The sequence below is a fragment of the Pholis gunnellus genome, assembly GCF_910591455.1.
Source record: "Pholis gunnellus genome assembly, chromosome: 21".
Classification (NCBI taxonomy): Eukaryota; Metazoa; Chordata; class Actinopteri; order Perciformes; family Pholidae; genus Pholis; species Pholis gunnellus.
The window spans coordinates 8,964,947-8,986,198 of record NC_136548.1 but is presented as its reverse complement, the minus strand read 5'-3'; the positions used below and the strand labels follow the sequence as shown (position 1 = coordinate 8,986,198).

The window sequence follows — 21,252 nt, the reverse complement described above, 5'->3', positions numbered from 1 at the left end:
GTTTAGGAATCTGTGGAACAGATAATCTGCAAACAACAAACACCCACTTCTTGTGGCGCGGCCTGCTGCCGATGTCAACAGCAAAATAGCAACATGCTTTTTCTCATGCAGATCAAGTCTCTTTGATGCAGGTCGGCCCCTCTCTTTTCCTGTCTCTCCCTCTCTGCTTCTGCCATTGTGTGCCCCTCAGAATTCACACTGGACTCTCTTGCTCTTCTACCCACACACACACACACGCATGTATTATTCCTTCCTTGTGGCTGTGTCTGACTCCGGCATGAAATCAATTTCGGAGCCTGCAACCTCCCACCACCCTTGTTCAGCGTCCATTTTCTCTCACCATGAAGCGAGACCGTTGCTGTGCCAGCCTGAGAATACTCCCTCCTCTCAACTTAATGCCCCCATCCCCGTCCCAGAATCCTTCAGTGACGTGCCCTCGTAGGGGCTCGCCGTCGCCATCCTGTCTCGCTTCCTTCTTCGCCATCACGCACCGTTCAAAGTGTGTCTCTAGAGCCCCCATATTTCTGCAATATATCCCAAACGTTGGTCTGTACATGTATTGTATATTTTAAACATGAAAGATAGATAGTTGAGACCACACACTGTGAATCAGTGAAAAACTATGTTTCATTGTCACCCTGAGTATGCTGCTGTTTTACCACCTATATGTAGAGCACCTGTATAATCTAAAGACTTACTTATTAAAAAGAATACTTGCCTTTGATCATCAAAATGCACTAGCAAGGCTAAATGGAAACCTGTTAAAACTCCTCATAAAAAAAAAAAAAATGAAGCTTAATAACAGCTTGGCAACGTGAAAGCAGCATGAAAAGGTTTGGAATCCCAAAATTGGTATAAAGTGACAAATAGTGAGCAAGTTGAAAGAGGGATGGACGTACAGAGGTGCGGCGGCACGGCTTTTATCACAGTTATCCCCTCCGCCGACGCACACCGCTCCTTCCTAATCCGCACTGACAGAGTTTTCATCATGTGAGGAGGTGGGGGACGATGGAGGACTGCGGGGAATCGGCAGAGGTGGGGGACTTTCCTCCACTCTCTCCCCAGTGGCGGTGCACCCTGAGCGGCCGCAGCCGGGGCCACCAAGGCCCCCTTTGTGCCAGTTATCACCAAGTGGTGAGTGATGGCACCGCGGCCTCCCGCTCTCAGGAGAGCGAACGGGGTTGGGAGGGGAGGAGGAGGAGAAGAAGAGAAGGTGCACGAGAGGAGCAGATTGGAATGTTCCCAGAAGAGACAGACAGAGAGAAAAAGGAAAAAGAAGCTGTTTTGAAGGGATGGCAGTTGTATCATCTGTGCGTGTCTCACAGGTGCACCGCAGGAGGAATGTGATGACTCAATAGCGCTTGAACCATCAATGAAATGGCAAAGGAAAAAAAACGTCCAAACGGTGTTTGAATGGTCTGAATTTCACTCATTATCTTTCCAGTTCATCTCATAACCCGGTTTTATTTGACAGGCTCCAATTTAACAAGCTGATGTCATCCGAGCGCTAACTAGGCACGTCGCGTGTTTCCTGCTATGATTTCATGTCTTGACTCACTTGCACACGCTGAGACACTGAGTGACGGACAAACGTCTAGACAATGAGCAGACATTGAGACACATCCGAGTCTCCGCACATGGATCTTGGGAACTGCCCAGACGATGAAAAGAGTCAAAGGTCAGTTTATCCCCCAACCACTGCTCCACTCTGTCCTCTCCTCTCCCAGCCTTCTCCCACGCTCCCACCATCACTAACACACCTGTGTCCTCACTAGCACCCACGCACCCCCCCCCCCCCCCCCCCCCCCCCCCCCCCAATCTCTGTCACACATACAGAAGCATGCATACACACAGATACCAGTGTCACACACATTTCCCTCTCTCTTTCCCTCTCACATACACATTCCTAGCCTTCCCCACCTGCCTGTGCACCTGGGCTGGCAGCTGTCATCACTGTGGTAACTGGCATACAGCTGGTATCACCTGGCTCATCTGCCTCTGAGAGAGCGAGAGAGAGAGAGAGAGAGAGAGAGAGAGAGAGAGAGAGAGAGAGAGAGAGAGAGAGAGAGAGAGAGAGAGAGAGAGAGGTGGGCAGAAAAGTTTAGGAAGATTCAAAAGGCAGAGTGAAAAGAGAGCGAAGGTGTTTGTGGGTGAGATTAAGGAGGGAAAAAAGAGAGGACGAGAGACATGAAGAGAGAAAACTGAGAGACAAAATGTCAACAAACAGAGTGATGATTATCTCGCAAACAAAAAGAAAACCTGGATAGATAACAAGGATACATTGTTGCCAACATATTGTCTCGCTGTCTACAACAACCCTTCTGTCATCCTCTCTTCTCACTTCTGTCTCTGGTTCGTCTCACTAACTTCTGCCATTCTCAATCCGCCCACTAGTGGTCACTATTGAGTTTCCCACCTCAGCTCATGTGCATTCAAAAAGGTATCTAGGTATCAGAAAAAGGAAATATCACATCGACAACTATGCAGACCTTTTGCTATGACACTTTTGCTAAGGTGCCTCCCACTTCTCTTGATCGTCTTTGAGACGTTTCTACACCTTGATTGGAGTCCACCTGTTGTAAATTCAATTGATTGGATGTGATTTGGAAAGGCACACGCCTGTCTGTATAATGTCTCGCAGCTGACAAAGGCTGAAAGAACTGCCTGCAGAGCTCAGAGACAGGATTGTGGCGAGGCACGGATGGCGGAAGAGGAAGGCTACAAAACATTCTGCTACGTTGAAGGTTTCCCAAGAGCATGGTGGCCTCCATAATTCTTAAACGGAAGAAGTTTGTAACAACCAGGAGTCTTCTTAGAGCAGGCCGCCTGGACAGACTGAGCCGGGCCTTTGTCAGACAGGTGACCAGGAACCCGATGGTCACTGTGGCTGAGATCCTGTGTGGAAACTGGAGAAACTACAGAGACAAAATGGCAGAAAATCCCCGAAACCATGTGTGGACATTATATACCCAAAAAGACTCCAGGCTGTAATTACTGCCAAAGTTGCTTCGACTAAGTACTGAGTTAAGGTTCTAAATACTTGTTTCAATGTGATATTACTGTTTTTACTTTTTAATACATTTGCTAAAAAGTCTAAAATCCCATTTTCACGTTGTCATTGTTGGTTATTGAGGGGGGAAATATAATTCAAATGGTTTTAGCTTCAGTTACAACATAACAAAATGTGAAAAGTGAAGGGGTCTGAATGCACACTATAAAGGACACGTATCACTTTCTGCCAGGTTATATTGTCTGTTGGCTTAGTTAACTGTGGTCCAGTTCTGAACCTTCTCACTCCAGCTGTCTGCCTTTAGACCGATATGCTGGTTGAAAAAAAATATATATAACAAAGTTCAACAGCTCAGCTAGCTAGCTGACACTGTGGTAATAAATGAGTTTGTTCTTTACTTTACAAACATAGCTTGAAGCATAGTGGACCTGAAGTTTGGCATCTTATCTTACACCACGGCGCCAACGGCACATGTTCATCACATTCATAGTGAGGGCTTCCTCCATTACCATGTTTGTTCCCCCAAACTGGCTTGCAATTAATTAAGACACCCATATTTGCTTATGTAGGTTTCGCCTTTTAATGTGTCACCCTTCTGTAGAGTGTTTTTATGACGCAGTGTGCTTTTATATACACCACATCTGTGATCTGTGTAAACTCTAGTGCCAAAGCGAGAGTAGACTTTTCTATTTGTGACATCAGAACTGAAATATTTTGGTTGATTTTTAACAAGTTGAAAGACGTATATTATTAAAACTACATGGAAAAACACATCGTCACCCAGAAATAACCTCCAGACTATATTATTTCAAGCTTTTCTTCAGTGTTAGAAAAAAAAAAAAGGGCTTCGCCGTCTCCTTTTTAAAAAGGTCAGGATCAGGGGTGTAGCAAAACAAGACTGTTAGAGGACCCCCTGCATGGGCGGCTTTAATTACAGCTGAGGAAGTGGCACAGCTTAACGTGAACCACCCTGCTTGGCTGTTACATCCCATGACTCTGAATGAAAGCAGAAAAGCCGTTTAATATCTTTTAATGTGCATGTGTGTGAGAGAGTCGCACGCTAGCAGTGTGTGGCAAAGGCACCGTGCAGCATATGGGCAGGCGCGTCTGCACTGCCTGTTAAGCAGAGGGAACATCAAAAGGTGAACTCCCCCCCGTACACCCCATTGCCACCCCTCACTATAAATCCCACCCCAAAAGGAGCCATTTATGGGACAATAAGAGCCAATTTATGAGCCCCCAGAAAATGAAGGCAATTCAGAGGTGTGGGATGAAAGATCAGTTCTGCTCAAAATGATCGGTTAGCTAAAGAGAAATGGAACCTGCAAAATTCTTTTGAACGCTCTCTGCTGTAATTTTGCAGCACATTTATAAATTACTTCAGATATGTTTTCTCTTCTGGCTGCTGTTTCTAAGAACTGACTCTGCTCCGGTGACCTCTCCTGTCCCCTCGAGGTCATCAAATAATTTCAGTTGAATACATACATAAAGACAATGGGATTAGCAGCAATGTGGACATACACACACACACACACACACACACACACACTTAGAGGCAACCGAGAAGTGGACCGGATCACGTCTGCCGCAGAGTTACTCAGGTGTGGTGAGATTGCTGGAATACTGACACGAGACGTTTGGGGGGGAATCACGGAAAGGTCCATGCCCGGCCCTAACCACTCAAGCATACACAACAGCTCCCTGGCCTGTATTGTGTGTTGCTGATGGATGTAACAGCAGATCAGGCAGAGAACTATTTCATCTGTCTCTGGGCAGACACAGAAACACACTTTTTCATTCAACAATCAAATTACCTTCCACACAGTCTGTACACACGCACACCGGAGTAGAGCGTCGCTGTAAGGTTGCCCAACAATGAGTCAGCTACCTACAATAACGAATCCCTGTTGCTCCTCTCCCTCTTCTCTCTCTCTCTCGCTCTCTCTCCCTCCCGTTCTTTTCCTCTTTTAGTCCTTAAGTTTAATAGTCTGAAATAGTTACCAAGTATCATTAAGGCCAACCTCTGTGGCTTCTAACAGCGCTGTATGCAAGCCAAGTGTTTGTTGCCGGCATTTTATTGGCTTTCCAGAAGAGGGATGTTGTTGTTCAGTGTAATCTTGGCACGCCAATAACAGGTTTCAATAAAAGCAGCTGCTTTCTTATGGTAGTTGAGCAGCTCTCTCTCTCTCACCCACAACATGTGTGGTGGTCGGACTAACTGAGAGCTACCTGGAGAGAAGACTCAAAGTGTCTCCATTTGTTCGAACACATCTGCTGCCTGACATGCAAAAATCACTTTTTCCTTGGACGTTTATTTAGTTTTTAATCTTTCTCTTTTCTCGTCTCTGTCAACTTAAACATGTTGCTGAGGTTTGGCTCATGCTGTGACTTATTCCAATGCCAGCTGGTTTAGCTTGACCACACTGCCCCCTTTAGGGAACAACCTGCTGTTGCAAATCAACAAAGCTGGAGAGGCAAAGAGGTTCAAGACATATGGATTGTACAAATAATGTATTAAAAAACATTTGCCATTTTATCCAACGATATGCAGAGAACTTAACTAACACGTCCCTTATATTTTAAGCCAATTTGTCACTGTTCCTATCCATCTGTACTTGCAGATGCATCACATCAGACATTAGTTAAAAAAGGAATTGTTAATACCAGATTATCCCTTATTCTTGTCTCCAATATTTTACAACATACTTTCTGCTATGAACTCATCATAGCATGGATAAAGATGCAGGAAGAGAGGGGGAGACATGAGTAAGAGTAAAAGCCATGTGAAGAAAAGCGTCTCAGAATGAAAAAAAGCAGGCAGGAGACCAAATAAAATGAGAAAAGGGGGGATTCACTCGATCTGAAGTAGATTGGGAACAACTTGAAGATCCAGTACAACAGTGTGATTGATAGTAAACGGTCGTGAAAATAAAATACAGCAATAACTACGAATGTTGGTGGTTACTAAATGTTCCAGTATCCCTCATGAGAAGCAGACACAGATGAGTTATGTCTATAATATTCCTCTACTATGTAACTTGAAGTTGAACCTGACACGGGGCAATCATTTGGACTAAATGTGAACGATTTTATGTGCTTTTTTAAAAACTTGTAAGTAAATTACACATGTGAAATAGCAATGAAGTCTGAAAAGACATATAAACGGCTATCTCCTTTCTCTATCGCATGATTTTTCTCTGAATAAATCTTTATCTTTCATATAAAACGACAGACATGACACAGGTTGAAAGTTTGAATTTAATTGAAACTCTCGTGTATTGCTTTCTTCTATAAGATCTCTCATTTTTCTTGGCAGTGAAATTTGATTTGCCACCGCATTCCACAGTTAAAAGGTACAGGAGAAAGAGTCACTATGTGGCCAAAGGAGTTCCTGTCTCTCATGTAATTTTAAAAAGCACTCAGACAAACATTATTGAACCTCTGCTGGAGCATGAACGCTCCACGATGTCTGGCTGACCCTGACACAGGTTCATGTTTCCTCTCTTGGTTTCTCAAGGGTTTCGATGGTTTTACTCCTCCATCAATCATCCCTTATTTTCTAACCGTCTAATCGTTATTTTAACGTGCAGAGGTGGCGTGCAGCAGGCACATGCAAGTACAGTACAGTATGTTTAACCATGCCAGTGGCATGGCTCCATGGATGGCAATGTCCATCTGTCACTTGGTCCATCCCTTTGGTCCAGACTGAAATAACCGAACAACTGTTGGGGGGGATTAAGATGAACTTTTGTGTAGACATTCATGTCCCCCTCGGGATGAACCGAAATCCCTTTGGTTATCCCCTGACTTTTCCTTTATAGTGTCAACATCATCAACAGGTCAACATACTGGTTTAACTCTCATCAACTTCAGCTGCACCTTGTGCTTCTAAATGTTAGCATTCTAACATACTAAATTAAGATGGTGAACACTGTGAACATTATGCTAATTGCCAGCATATTAGCATTGTGGTTGTGAGCATGTTTTCATGCTAGAATTAGCATTTAGCTCAAGCACTACTGTGACTAAGTGAGCCAAGTGGCGGTGAATTCTTCTTAAGGACTATTTCTATCAATCTATCTGTCAAATGGGGTTCTGACAAACAGTCTCATTCAATATGATGTCAGTAGCAGCCGTGTGGAACGATGCAACCTTAGGAGTGTTTGCTCCATATCTCCTTGGTGCTGTTTTTAAACCCTTGGTTTGAACCCTCTGCTATCAGCCCCCGGGGAGGTGAGTGACAGCTTTTATATGCCACAACACATGTAACTGATATGATTTAACATGACTCATCCAGAAATTACACATCACTTTCCAGAAATTAGCTTCAGAGACTTCCCTCTGAGTCAAAAGCAACTTTTATTTTCCTTTAATCCAAACAAGGTTTTGACATAAACACAAGTTCATTTCCATCGTCTTTGGACCGCTCAGCTAATTAAACAAACGTCACATTTGACAGGTCCAAATGAATTCACTGGAGTTCAGCATAGTCATCACAAATGTTGTTCTCGTGGATCGTTTCACATGCATTTACCGGTCAATCGCGTTGTCAACAAGTCCTGTCGTCGCAGCCCTGAGCAGTCTAATCCCTGAGTGACAACATGTTCTGGTCACATGAAGTGTATCGGGGCGGAAAAGGTCTCTTGCTCTGCCAATTAACATTCATTTCTTTCCAAGAAAAACCTCACATTGACCCGGTTCAATATAGCAACGTGTTGCCATTGTTGGATCCGTCTTTGCAAACAGCTGCGCCGCGTAAATCCAGCACCCCATCACTTTCAACACTGACTGTGGGCTGTCGTTTAGCCTTTACTTATCATCATTTGTTTCTGTCACAAGCTGTTTTGCAGGAAGGGATGATAGGAGACGTCTGTGTGACTATTTGAGGTTTCTAAAATGAAAACGTTAAAGCTTAAAACCTCCCTTACACTCTGTGTACTGTATGTTAAGTTTCCAGTTTTGTTCTGGTGGGAGGCTTTAAATATCTCTAGGTTATGAGGCAGTCAAGGAATAATACTCGCGCAAAAGCAAGAACTGAGTCATCTGTTATGATCAAAATCATAATTTCTAGTAAAATAACTAGAGAAAACATATTTAATCCTGCCTTCAGTGACTTTTTCCCTGGTCCTAATGACGCAGAATACGTGTTTGAAAGACAAACAACCAGGTTCATGCCTTTGCTGGTGGGGGGCATGGATTTAAACAGAGCAGAGGGGGTTTCCGAAGTCAAAGATGGTTGGGAACCAATGGTTTATATGACAGTATAATCATGGTCATATGGCTGTGACCTCCCAAAGGCATCCAGAGGTTATCCATGATTCACTCGGATAATGAGCCTCATCACTTAGGCTGTCACCCGCTCTCCTCCTCCGAGGCCCAGGCTAATATTTGCAGCCAGCAAAGCATTGAGGGGTTACATGAGTGGTAATCCCATGCAACGCTGACCCGCGTGATGCATTACTGTAAGCAAGTTAATGATTAAACACGTATTCAGCGTAACATTAAAGTACACTGAACTGTGTTTAATCTGGAGCCGGAGAAGAGAATTAAATGGCTTTAGATTCATAAGTGCCACTTCACATTTATATACATTTAAATACACCTAAACACCTTTTCTCCTAAAGTGTGTCTTGCCTTCATACTTCAAGACTGTTTGCTTAAGGGATCACGGGAAAGCTACAAAAACAAGAAGGGTTTTATTGTGCACCATGGCCCTGAATTCATCATCCTTTAACACTTAAATGACAATCATTCATTTTTTTGGTTCCTGAGGAATGACTGTCGTAAACAAAATTCTTGTCCATAACAATAGAGATGGACAAATCTAGAAAGCGGACGCACCCTGCCATATTTGAATTTTCACATGAGTAAACTTTACCCACTTGACACAACATAAAGAATGTGACGTTAATCTGCGATGATTCAGATTACAGGGACAACTCTAAAAATAATATCCAGATCTATCTACTATCTTTCAACCTCGGCTTGAGATCCACAAACAAGACCACGAAGCTTTCAGTAGCGTCGGCGGGATAGCTGGCTCTCTTTGGTCGAGAACTATTCTTCACCTGTACAATTTGTATTGCAAATGGCTCTTTGGTGCTGTCTTTATCATATTACCTTTTTCCTCTTCCCCTCCCACTATTGCCTGAGCAGTTTAGAGGCAGTCAGGGCACAGTGCTACTTGTCCAGGTAGGTGAGCTCTGCAGGGACACAGTCTGCGGTGAGAGGGGTCGGAGCCGGCGCAACTGAACAGCAGAGGCTCCTGTTGAAGGCCACATAGTCGGCCCCAAGGGCTGTAGGAAGGAAACAGGTGGTTGACTTCCTTTCCCATGCTGGAGCAGCCGATACTGAGTCTACAAAATGGGAAATGAAAGTGCGAAAACGGCATGTATTATACAGTAAGTTCACAGACAATATATAAAGGCTCTTTCATTAGTAATTTCACAACTCTGAACTTGTTAAACTGCCTTTCACCCCCCCCAATAACTGTACAGTGTGTCGCTGCTGATTTCTCACCTGGCGAACGCAGCAGGACTGTTTAGGTGGTGAAACAGAGCTGGCTCACACACGAGGGAGGACCGTCGACACACACTTACGCACGACTGACCCAGGGGACCCAGGTGCACCCTGAGAGCACTTTCTGGGGGCCAAGTAGGGACAGATGTACTACAAAGATTCTGGAGGGATTTAAGAGAAAGAAAGTTGACAATAGGGAGAGTTTGAACCAAAAAACAACAACTGAATGGTTTCTCTTTTATCTAAAGAACGGGTGGAAAAGCCTGTAAATAAATCATATGTCACAAAAAGACGTCTCTTGAAATTCATCCATTTTAGAGATTAAGATCGTGTCACATCAGGAGTCTAATTGAGTAGAAGGAGCACCGCAAATACTGCAACAGCTCTATGGCTACGTCTCTGTACCTGGTGAGCGATATAGCCACCAACCCTCTCCAGCATTCCCTCACAAGTGAACTCTCGGGGAGTGAAAGGCTTCACCTGCCAAAAACATACGCATGCATTTATTCAGCAGTACTGAAATGGAAATTTACAGGATTATAACGTGTGTCTATATATAGACACACATACCTCTGTGCGTAGAATGGCCCTGGCTGCCTCCCGTACATCAGTCTTGTTGGTCACATCTACGGTCCACACGTGAGGTTTCCCGATGAATTCCTCAGCATAAGGGTGCTGGGAGGAGATCTGTCATCCAAAGTTATTTACTGTCTTTAGATCTAAGAATTGATTAAATTCAAACTGTCGTTATTATTTAAGTCTGCAGTGTTATCGACCTGTCTTGTGGTGGGCTTCCCTTTGTAGAAATCATTGTTGTCTGACGAGTGTGGTGGGTGAAATCGTGGCTGCAGGAAGACACAGCCCAGGGCTATTGCCTCAATGGGTGCTGGTCCCTCATAGGGGAACCCAAGACCTACAAACACCTGAAAGGGAAGACGTGTCATTTTTGCATCTTAATGAGGATCTGTCAAAGAATATAAACAAGGCAGGCAGGATGAACATGTAAGGGCAGTGACCCATATGGGGCCGCAATTCAGTCCAATATGATTGTGTCACAAATTAAGAAACATTAGATGCACTTAAAAGATTCTCTGGCTCTTATCTGACCTTGGCTCTGCGTAGAAGTCGCAGGAATTGTTCCTGAGTCAGCAGGCCGTGGTTTCTGATGAAGCCGGGCAGATTAGAGGCGAGTCCTGGAGGCTGGTAGACTGTAGCGTGGGTCTCCATCTCTTCACTGATCACCTCCACATACTCAGATTTACCCTGGCATATAAACACACGCATACAGAAACATACAGGACACAGAGTATCTTAAGACCACGGTGAACAAAAGCACTAAGCTGTCTTTTATGAAATCTTCACTATCATGTAAAACGGGCTTCTTGACATGTTTCTTGGAGCCTTTCGACATACATATACTTTTCTCTCTCGGTCATTTTTTACCTGCCACATATAGTCTTGTTTGCCGTAAATGACTGCTATCCTGTCTTTCCTGTAGCGGTCCAGCTCCAGCTCGTCCTCCCTCGCTGCCTCCTCACTCACAAAGCCCAGGAAGGAGTTATCAGGAGTATGAGCTAGAGGGCAGATCACAAGAGCACCTCAAATACATTTTACTCTTGGACAGGAGTTACTGACGACACAGTCCAGAAATATTACAGGTGAGTAACGGCTGATGTTAAAATGACGTGCGAGAGGAAAAACATGCTGAGCGGTATAAATCAGCTGTTAAAGTAAATGAGAGGTTAACCTCTGGTTGTTTAGATAGGCAGCTGCCACCCGGCCGGCCGCCGTCACACTAAAGAAGGTGTGAAAGATGAGTATTTACTTTAATAGGAATGTGCTGCCTGCAAAGGTGTGTGTGTGTGTGATTCTCTCCTGTCTCAAGGTACACTTGTTTAAAAGACTTTTGCCAAATTTTCTCTCATTCACAGCAGCACATCATTTTCCTCCTGGCTCATTTTCAGCTCCATTTTTTCCCCCCACATGTCTATAACACCTGTCTAGGATCACCTATCAGATTAGCAGAGACATTCAACAGCGCACTGATATGATCAAGGTCATGCAACATGTGGAGGTTTGATGGGAAGCTGTGAAGGAATGAATCGTTTCTTGGTTTCAGAGCTCTTGCTGCCTGTTTACAGTTGCTTGTCTGTTTAGTATCCTTCAATCGTCTGTCCTCCTCTTCCCCATTTCAAAACAGAAGCATAAACACCCGCCCGCTCTTTTCTCAAGCTTCTTCTTTTTCTCCCCACTTCCTGTGACTGTTTCTCTCTTTCTGCTCCTTTCCCAACCATCAGCTTACATCCATCCCTGTCTCCCCCTCAGCAGGACAAATAAACAGTGTTTCAGGCTGAGCCATGGAGAGTGGCTCTCGGCCCAGGGCGGCCAGCTTGCCTCCATCGCCCGGCAGGGTGGGAAAGACGACATAGAGAGGTGTTGGAATGAAAGCTCTGTCTGGGCACCAAGTTTAGTTAACCTTAGCTATTAATCCTCTCCCTGGGAAGACAATTAGAGATGTGCATGTGAAGGATCAGTGCTGCGGCAGCAAGTAATATGTGTCTGGAGATGTGAGTTGAGTAGTAGGTAGTGCATTTCTGAATCAATGTGCTGTGCTGCCATCATACCGTGTTTGCAAGATTACAAACGTGCACACACACACACAAATACATGCACACAGACTTACGGAACATGGTCATGTACTGCAGAGGCTGCAGTCCCCAGCTTCCCCACAGTGTTTTATATCCGTGACTACGCGCATAGCTCCCCAAGTTAAAGGCTGGTTCAGTGCCAAAAGAGTCCAGGATTCTGAAGCGACACCTACAAAAAAAAAAGGTTAATCACAAAGTGTTTCTTATATTTATGCACATGGTTTGTCTGCTAATGTAACACTTTAATGTGTAACTTTTGGTCATATTTGTCTTTTATTTGAAGGATGTGGCTATTTCATTTATAATAACCATTAGGTAAATGTCAGGGTTTATAAATCTTCCTGTCTTTATCCCAAAGACCATGAAACACACTTGTGGCTCATTGCAAAAATTCTAAAACTGTGTAAATGTAAAATAAAGATGCAATATTATTTAAAGAACATGGAACCGATTTATTGATATACTAGAGGCATAATTATGTATTTAGAAAATTGTGGTTGTACTGGTAATGCAGGAAAGCCAGTCCCATGGCGCCATGAAGGTGAGCAAGGCCATGGTAGTCCGTGTAGATGAGGTCAAAGGTCAGGGGCCTCTGGATTGGACAACTGCCTCGGCCTGGCGCAGCACCTATCAGGCTGGACCAGTCACAATAAACACACGTCACACTACTAATTGCTCAGCATTGATCTTTTGACTCTCTACAAATCAATTAACTATTAAAATCCTTTTTTTTTCATATATGTAGTCAGTACTTTCAAAGTATACATAATATTTTGTGTCAGGTGAAAGTAGCTGGTAGACAGTGGAGCAAACCTGTGGAGCAGTTGCTGTGAGGTGCTGAAGGTTAAGTTGTGGCCCAGGATTGTCAGACAGGCGCTGAGGTCGGCCCACTGGACCAGCTCCCCTAGAGGACCCCCTCTATCCACCAGGGCCTCAAAACGCTGGCCAACACTGCCGGCCAGGGCCCCGGGATAAAGCAGCACCTAGAGGATGGGAGGTTTTAAAGTCCTGAATCCATCTTTAATGGATGCCAACATGGCAGTTTAGTATAGACAGTTCATAATACATTCATAATGGAAGTGAGTTTAGAATTGAAAACTAGATTTTTGGTAATATAAAAAATCGGTACACTAAAAACCCTTTACGTAAACATTATGGGCAAGCAGGCATGGTGTTTATACCCTCATCTGGGTCGAGACTGTCTTGTTGCTGCTTTGCCTCATCCTCAGAGCAGCCTGTATCCAGCGCTCGGACATCCTTTCCACTCTGGACCGGATGAAGTTCACGGCAGGACCGCTGCTGTTGCTGATGACCTCATACAGTGGGCTCAGCGTTGTACGTATCTCAGCCTGTGTAAAATCACGGCGTTAAACAAGGAGGCAGTGCGACGTGTACGTCGGATAGAAATGATAGTAGAGTAGTGTTTTAGTAGAGCAGAGCATGAGCTGAACATGTTACAGTGACACTCAATGGCATTAGCCTGTTTGTGTTCGTACCTTCTCTGTGTAAGAGTGAGGTTTCTGGTGCCATGGCAGTGCAGAGTGGTTTCTTCCAAGACGAAAGGGACAAAAGTCCTCTATTTGGCTAAGGTATGTCAATATGGAGCAGGTGGTACCATCCACCCCATAAAAGGCATAACAGGGGTCTGACTGCCAACGAGCCCGCAGGAACTGCCAGAGAGACAGATGTTAAATCAGACAAAATAACGAGGCACATTTCTGGTGATGTACAGTATAAATAACATACAATATATACATGCTATATCCTAATGCCCATTATTTTGGGCATTTAAATGGTATTTCCATAATCAGCTCATATACTGTGGACTAAATACTAAACATAAAACTTTAAGTCGAGGTAAGCACTTCAATGCAACCATAACATTGCGCACACAGTGTCATTAGGTTCATGCTACCACATATATTTCCACTTTCTCACCTCCACTTTCTCCGCACATACCGGATACGCACGATCCATTGGCACCTCACACTTCTCGCTGGGCCCTGTGGGTGAGATATTAGCCGTCACGCAGTTTCTCTTTATGTGGTCGTTTTGAATGCATCATTATTCCACCATCCTTGCTTTAGTAACAGAAAGCACATTGTGGAGTTAATGAAGAACAGTGGACAATAACTCTGATATACAACCTCTCAACTGAAAGGTTCACAATGAATGGCAGCCACCAGCACGATGTATAGTGCTGCCATGCGTGTAAGAGGCATTAGAGTAGAGGCAGTGTGTTCTCAGAGGCCCTTTCCAGTAAGCCCCCCCACCATCTCTAGCCAATGTCAATCATCTGGAATGAACACACACACACACACACGCTGACACACACCTGACCCACCTGCCTCCAACCAAACATATCCTTTTACAATGCAAATTCTTGCCAAAATACGCAGTCCTTAGCTATGTAAAACAACATAGTAAAACAGAAAAGAGTGAAAAAAAAGATAAGAAAACCCGAAGTGAAGGTGCGAAAGCCTAAAAACAGTGATGTGCTGTAGGAGCACAGCAAAAAAAAAGAGGGAAAGTGCCCCCACTGCAAAAACAAGAATATGAGTAGACAAGTTGGTGAAAGGACTCCTGGGTAATTCAGTCGTATTTTATGGGTGTGAGGTAATGTGAGATGGAGGAGGGTAAGGGGCGAACAGGCTGGTGATTGGGAAGTGTGTTGTTTGTGTGTTTGCGGGTGGTATGTGTGCACATACTGCATGTGTGTACCCTCGCATATACACAGTGTGGTGTGTGTGTGTGGCCCAAGTTTTATGAATTCCCTTTTTCAGGAAGGGAGGTGAGCGTGTAGCCACTCATACCCACACACACACACACACACACACAAACACACAACCCCTCGCGTGCCAACTCGGGTGCATAACCCGACTCTCACCTGACACCTCTCACGAGGGTCGTAGTGTAAATGTAAACTTTCTTTCCTCCCCACGGCCAGTTGATCGGCACTGGCTCTGAGGGACTTGTTAAACTTCTATTCAAGGACTTCATTCCCCATAACCACCTGCACCCACTGCCCTTTAACCCCCCTATTCACACCCTCCATTATCACAGCTTGTTAATTTCACTGTGTGGTTAACCTCCATTGAGGCTATGAACCATGCATTTGGCTCAGAGTATCACACTACCACTGCAGTAAACCACAGAAAAGCTTGCAGTTATTGAGGCTGGCAACATGTGGGGAGGGGAGAGTGTATTTATTCGGTGTAGCGAGAATGTTAAAGCATATTATAACTGGAACAAACCCTAAAATCTCTGTTTTGTCTTGGACAATGAACTGCTTCTAGTATTGTAAAATCAAAGCTAAACTAGGAAAGGTTTGTATGTCATGGCCTAATACACGTCTTTTCGGTCTAAATCTCACTGTGGGGCCCCAGTAAGTCTATTCTAAACCCCACAGATCCTCCATATCTGCTCAAATCAAATTCTGCTTTGGGGTAAGTACCCGCATGACATGACAAATCCACACGATAAGAGTAAAATAGAAAACTCCTAAATCCCCCACCCCCAAAAAAAACATACATCATTTAAGAGAGATTACATGTGACGAAGGTCTGGGCTTTACCTGCGTGTGGTCTGAGGTCATGTGTTGGAGTGTGAGACTGATGGCGAGGGTGTGGATGACGGCTGAGCTGGTCGAGCCTCTGAGACACTCTCTTCAGCTCCCTCTCCACCAGGCGGGCTAAGCCTTGCTGATCCTGTCTAAAGCTGGAAAATAAACCCACGTGTAACCACACTGCCTGAACAAATACAATAAGTTCTAGTCTGTTGTTTCTACGTTCAAACTACACAGATACCTTTGCAGCAACAGACTGAGATCATCTTTGGTCAGCTGGGTGAGCTGACCGCTCTCTCTGCTCAGCCTCTGCACCTGAGTACTCAAAGCCCCCAAGCGGAGCGCCAGCCTACGAGAGCCAAGACCCCGCTGACCTGTGACATAAAGAACATACAACATGGTATGTCATCTACGTACAGTATCATATTCTACCCCCTACCATGGTGTTTAAGCAGTAATACTTTTGTATTATGTCATGGCAAATCTTGTTCTGTGTCTCATGAAACAGCAGGGTTATGTAATTCTATTTTCTTAACCTGATCCGCCGCAAACGAAGCAGAAAATGACGGCTATGTGTGTTTTCTATGTTGCATGTGGGGGGGGGTAATGGCATGTAGTCATATTTATAGAGGTGCCGTTTCCTGATGGACTATTTATATGGCGGATAAAGATGTCATCATTTCTGACAACAAAATATTTGTTTTGTTGCTGGAGCTTTGTGGTCATCTCACATTGCTTCGTGGTCACACACACACACACACACACACACACACACAGGCACAAACACTCGTTTAGACATACTGTATGTTTTTTGTGAAAGTTTCCACTGATACCTCCATGGCTGAAGGTTAAACTAAAATTGCTGACCTCAAGCTATTTACAAACAGCACATTTACATTGATTTCCGTCAGGTGTTGTGCATTCATTAACCCAGCGGTTCCCAACCTTTTTGGCTTGTGACCCCTTAAAACTATGCAACATCTCTCCAACGGGAATGACCTTGATGCAGAAATGAGTGGTAAGCAGTTCCGTTTTTCTGAGCTTTCAGAGGCCTGAAGAGGTGAAAGTGTCCAATATTTTACAAGAAGAAAAAACGAAAATTGAATATATGAATATAATTTGTAATATGTATTTTTCATTCATATTTCTTTCAGCACATTTTCACCTGTAACATTTATCTTACCAGGTCTGTAACCAGCCTTAACCAATAATAAAGTGTATTTAAAGAAAAAGATGCACTGTCAAAAAACCCAACATTTTGCTATAAAGCCTTATAATGTTGGTTACAGTGTCTGTATATTATTATTATTACATACAAAGTGAAATGAAAACTATCAAGTACCTCTTGTGTTGTGTTGGCTAACCTGAAGTAGTGGTGTTCACAGTAACACAGCTAGTTACCAGACATACCATAACTGTATGGACCATAACCTGCTGGAGGGGCTTAAAATGAGCTATTTGAGATGGCATATCAAGGATGTCTCGACTGGAATCATCCGTATGAGGCAGGGAGGACTGTTAAAAGAGTTATGCTGCCTGTGAATGAGGAATATTGAGCGTTTTATTGGAGGGGTTGCTGGTAGTGTTGGGGTTGCTTTGAGGTCAGAGTCGGGATCTCCTTGGGGATAGAGCTATAACCTGTGGTACACAGTAAAAATCCACCAGACTGGTGATGTCACTTCATCACTGTTTGCTCAGCTGACGGTCGGCATATCACTATGCACATGCCCAGGGGCCCTTTGGGCACAGACGCAATGAAAGATGAATGGGAGGGACGAGGTGGGATCCTGTAACAACTTAATGCCAGTTGTGTGAGATAACTATATGACCAAAGTATTTAAAAACTCGTAAATGTACAGCTAACATAATTATGTATGAATTAATAAGTTGTTTCTGCACATTGTAAGATCTCATGGAGACAGAAATGTATGCAGCACAAAGGCCCTTATTATGTGTTTTCAAAACACAGTAATATGTTTTAATGAAATGATAATAATCTATAAACTTCCCTTATATCAGATACATCTGCCATTCAAATCTATTCTATTGAAGCCTTTTCTTAAAATAATTAGTACTATAGTGGCGTAGTTTATCATATCTTATTTTATATTATTTGATGTGTTATGTTTTATCCATGTATTTTGACATATATATAAAACATTATATGAGTATATATATATATATATATATACTCATATAATGTTTTATAATGATGTCTGTGTAACATCTTTTTGATGGTTGCTGGAGGGCGACATGGCAGATGTTCTGCGTTGTTTTTATGTTATTCCGTTAATTGTTTGGAGCATGCGATGATGTGTGAATGGACAATAAAGTTTGACCTTATTTTATCTTGTGATGTTTCACAGAGACTGGTTGAAACTGAGTATTTGGTCAATTGTAGCTGGATTAACTGCGTGTGCTGACCGACAGCTTCCCCCGTGTGGTACATTTTCCAACACAACCATTGGGTGGCTCTTTGTACACAACTCGTGGTGGGTCTCTCAAAGCGCAGAGCAATTGTGGGTCTGTGGCTGAGATGCACCAGTGGTTTATGTTGTCTGCTAAAAACTAACTTCCTAGAATTTGAGAAGAAAATTATCAAATATTTAGATTAAAAGTCTTATCGTGATTACATTTTGAAACTGATATATTTAAAGTCTGTCACAAAAAGTGCGCTTCTGTCTTAAGTTAAGCCTGTGTATCTATCTGGTTATTAACCCTCCTATGGCATTAAATCATGTGCATGAATGGGTTTCTGGGTTCAGTCAGTTCCATATAATTCAGAAGTGAATTAAGCTCCTTTTGAATTAATTAAGAAACATGAATCAGTCTCTGTATCAGATTATAATTTTTTCATCTAAATTGATTTAATTGAAGAATAAAACAGAATAAAATTACTCAAACGATGCAAACAATGTTAAATAATTAATCAAGTTTCCTGTCAAAAGAGTGGAGCTCGCTGAGTCTAGTACCATGCTCCTGGTGATGTTTAAGAAGACTTCTGGGAGAATAGAAGAATATGCTAATTTATGCCTTGGGTGCAAAAGAAAGAATGCTGATTTTAGGGAAAAACTTACTCTGCAGGAGATTGTTAACATTGCCACGTCTTTGTAAACCAGGAACAAAGCTTTTGCCCAAACAACCCTCTCTCCTGCCCACTTAAATACCTTCCTTTAGGGAAACAGTTTAACCAGACAATTGAGTTTAACAGAAGTATCTGTCAGCCACATGGGAGGACCCACCGTGAATTGTGTACAAAGCTTCATCTAACATTGGAAACACATTCAGATGAGGTCTTATCAACCAGACATACAGTTATTCTCTGCAAAATAAAGAATACCGCTGCCCTATTTCCCCAATCAATGCTTACTGTGAAGACACCACTTCTGGCTGAGATTATGTGTTTGTGTATGTTATTTATTCATGCCGTGTTGCACAGACACCATTGAGGCTTACCTTGTTCCTCAGGTGACCTCCCAGTAGGTTCATCCCTGGTCATCTCAAGGGGCACCCAGAGGCTTTGGAGCAGCAGGGTGAACACAGACAGGCACAGGCAGAGCACCAGGCAACCACTAGAGGGCACAATACACAGAGGAACCTCTTGAAATGCTGCAGCAAACAGCATACAATACAATCAGTGGTTCCTATGCAGTGGTACCTTTTTTTGAATCAAGGCAACACAGTTTAGACACAAGTTGTATTTTGTTACAATATTTTTAACTGTCAATATTTAGGTTGGTTTGGTCAAGTTATGCATCATATTTTGTATTTCTCTGCACAGACACATCAGTATTTAGCATAGAGTAAACAACTCTAGATATGTCATTGTTTACATGGACATGACATGAAAGGCCTGCCTTTAATAAATTGTGTAATTACCCACTAGTTAAATCTCCTTTTAGCTTCACATGTTTGATTTTAAGAGCGGATCTCGTGCAATAAAAAACGTACAGCCTGACTTTGCCTTTCGCCAAATGCGTTGAGAATGTGGCGAGCTAAATTGTTCCATGACTTCACGTGAGGACCCTGGTGTGTCAAAACAAATATCTGAAGCGTGACGTGCCATCATGGCGCGTATATCTGCTCGCTGCTCACGTGGGCTTCCCGGCGTCGGCTTAACTGGGGCAGAGAGAGAGCAGCCACTGAGCTCTCGCTTTCACCGGGCCAATAAACCCACCAACCCTTACCCAAATGAACACGGCGTAGCCAAGCTTTAGTCCATGTGCAATATAGTGCCTATAAAGCTCCAGGTTCAGATCCAAAGACATTATTTCCATTTCATTCTTTCATACTGCCTTTCATCAAAGCTGTCAGGGCACTCATCACTTTGGTTGAGGGCATATACAGAATGGAAAAGGATCAGAGCTGAGATCATGAAAAAAGCAGAATACTTTGTGATAGTTGGATATCTACAAGTGATGTCCAGCTTCACATAAAAGGGAAGATTACAACTATAATCAATTACTCATTGGGCTGGGCTTAGTCAACGAGCTTAACGTTCACTGTGAGGTGCCACTCAGACCAATCAGCTGTTGACCTTTGCATTTTTTTTTGTTTTTGCTTTTAGCCAGCTAAAATAAGTAAAGCAAAATCTCAGTGCACACTGAAGGGGCATGCAGAGCCAGGCATGGATGAGGCGCGGTGCATCACTTTCTTTCTACTGCACATTTTAGCTATACACCCTACAGCCGCTGAGCCTTACCTGCGTGGCCGCAGTGCAACATGCATGGCCCTCTGTTGACAGGATACCGGAGCTCACTGTCAAAACAAGGACATTGCAAATCCCAGTAAGTTGAACATGCTTCAACAGCTCAGCTTACAAGACAGACCAGCACATGGACAACCACACACAGAAACACACACATCCTCACCTCCTTGGGTCTCCGTCCCAACCCACTGGAGACCATCAGGCCTGTTTTCAAAACACACAAGCTAAATATAGCTAATATAGTTGGGGCTGGAAAGTATCTTCCCTCCTTTTTTTGTCTCTTCGCTTTCTTTCCCTCCTTCTCTGGCCGTGCCTTTTCTCTGGCTCAGGGGCTATGGGTAGGCATCCTGCAGTTGTCAAGGTAACCTGACTCCCCTTTAAAGAAAAGAATAGCCAGAGTGCTGCTTAGGCCTTTCACGGATACAATGGAGCCCACGCCATTGGGTGACACAGTTTCTTTCAGTCGCGCTGGCTAGACTTAAGCCTTGCTTGTGAATTGATACTCAAGCAGGGAGCTCATTTAAATAGCTCAAATGGTGCAAACCTCTGGCCCTAAATGACACAATACAGACAAAAGACAGTACAAATGTAATGGCGGTAACAATAGTCAGCATAAGAATAGACCCAAGAAAAATACCCACTGGAAACTTTATAGATAACAATTAAAGTTAAGTTAAGATGTAAGTCTGACTCACTGTGTTGCAAGACAGTTGTCAGATAATTCAATCAGACAGCAAGTTATTTCTTTGGAGGTAAAAGTGATTGTCAGTGCTAGAATGACAAAGTGTGAAAGAGAAACCAT

At 43.5% G+C, this 21,252-nt stretch overlaps 1 protein-coding gene across 1 annotated transcript; it reads right to left on the bottom strand.

The window, feature by feature from the left end:
* Nucleotides 1-9,167: 9,167 nt before the first annotated feature.
* Nucleotides 9,168-20,649, bottom strand: LOC306713242 (alpha-1,6-mannosylglycoprotein 6-beta-N-acetylglucosaminyltransferase B-like; the record flags this gene model as incomplete). Its single annotated transcript, XM_079182890.1, has 18 exons — nucleotides 9,168-9,366; nucleotides 9,530-9,690; nucleotides 9,935-10,009; nucleotides 10,100-10,216; nucleotides 10,306-10,452; nucleotides 10,637-10,792; nucleotides 10,973-11,103; nucleotides 12,213-12,346; nucleotides 12,681-12,812; nucleotides 12,991-13,160; nucleotides 13,359-13,526; nucleotides 13,674-13,847; nucleotides 14,116-14,180; nucleotides 15,752-15,894; nucleotides 15,984-16,116; nucleotides 19,199-19,314; nucleotides 20,445-20,476; nucleotides 20,614-20,649. 18 exons carry the CDS (start codon nucleotides 20,647-20,649, stop codon nucleotides 9,168-9,170), a joined length of 2,289 nt encoding a protein of 762 aa, XP_079039016.1.
* Nucleotides 20,650-21,252: the final 603 nt, after the last annotated feature.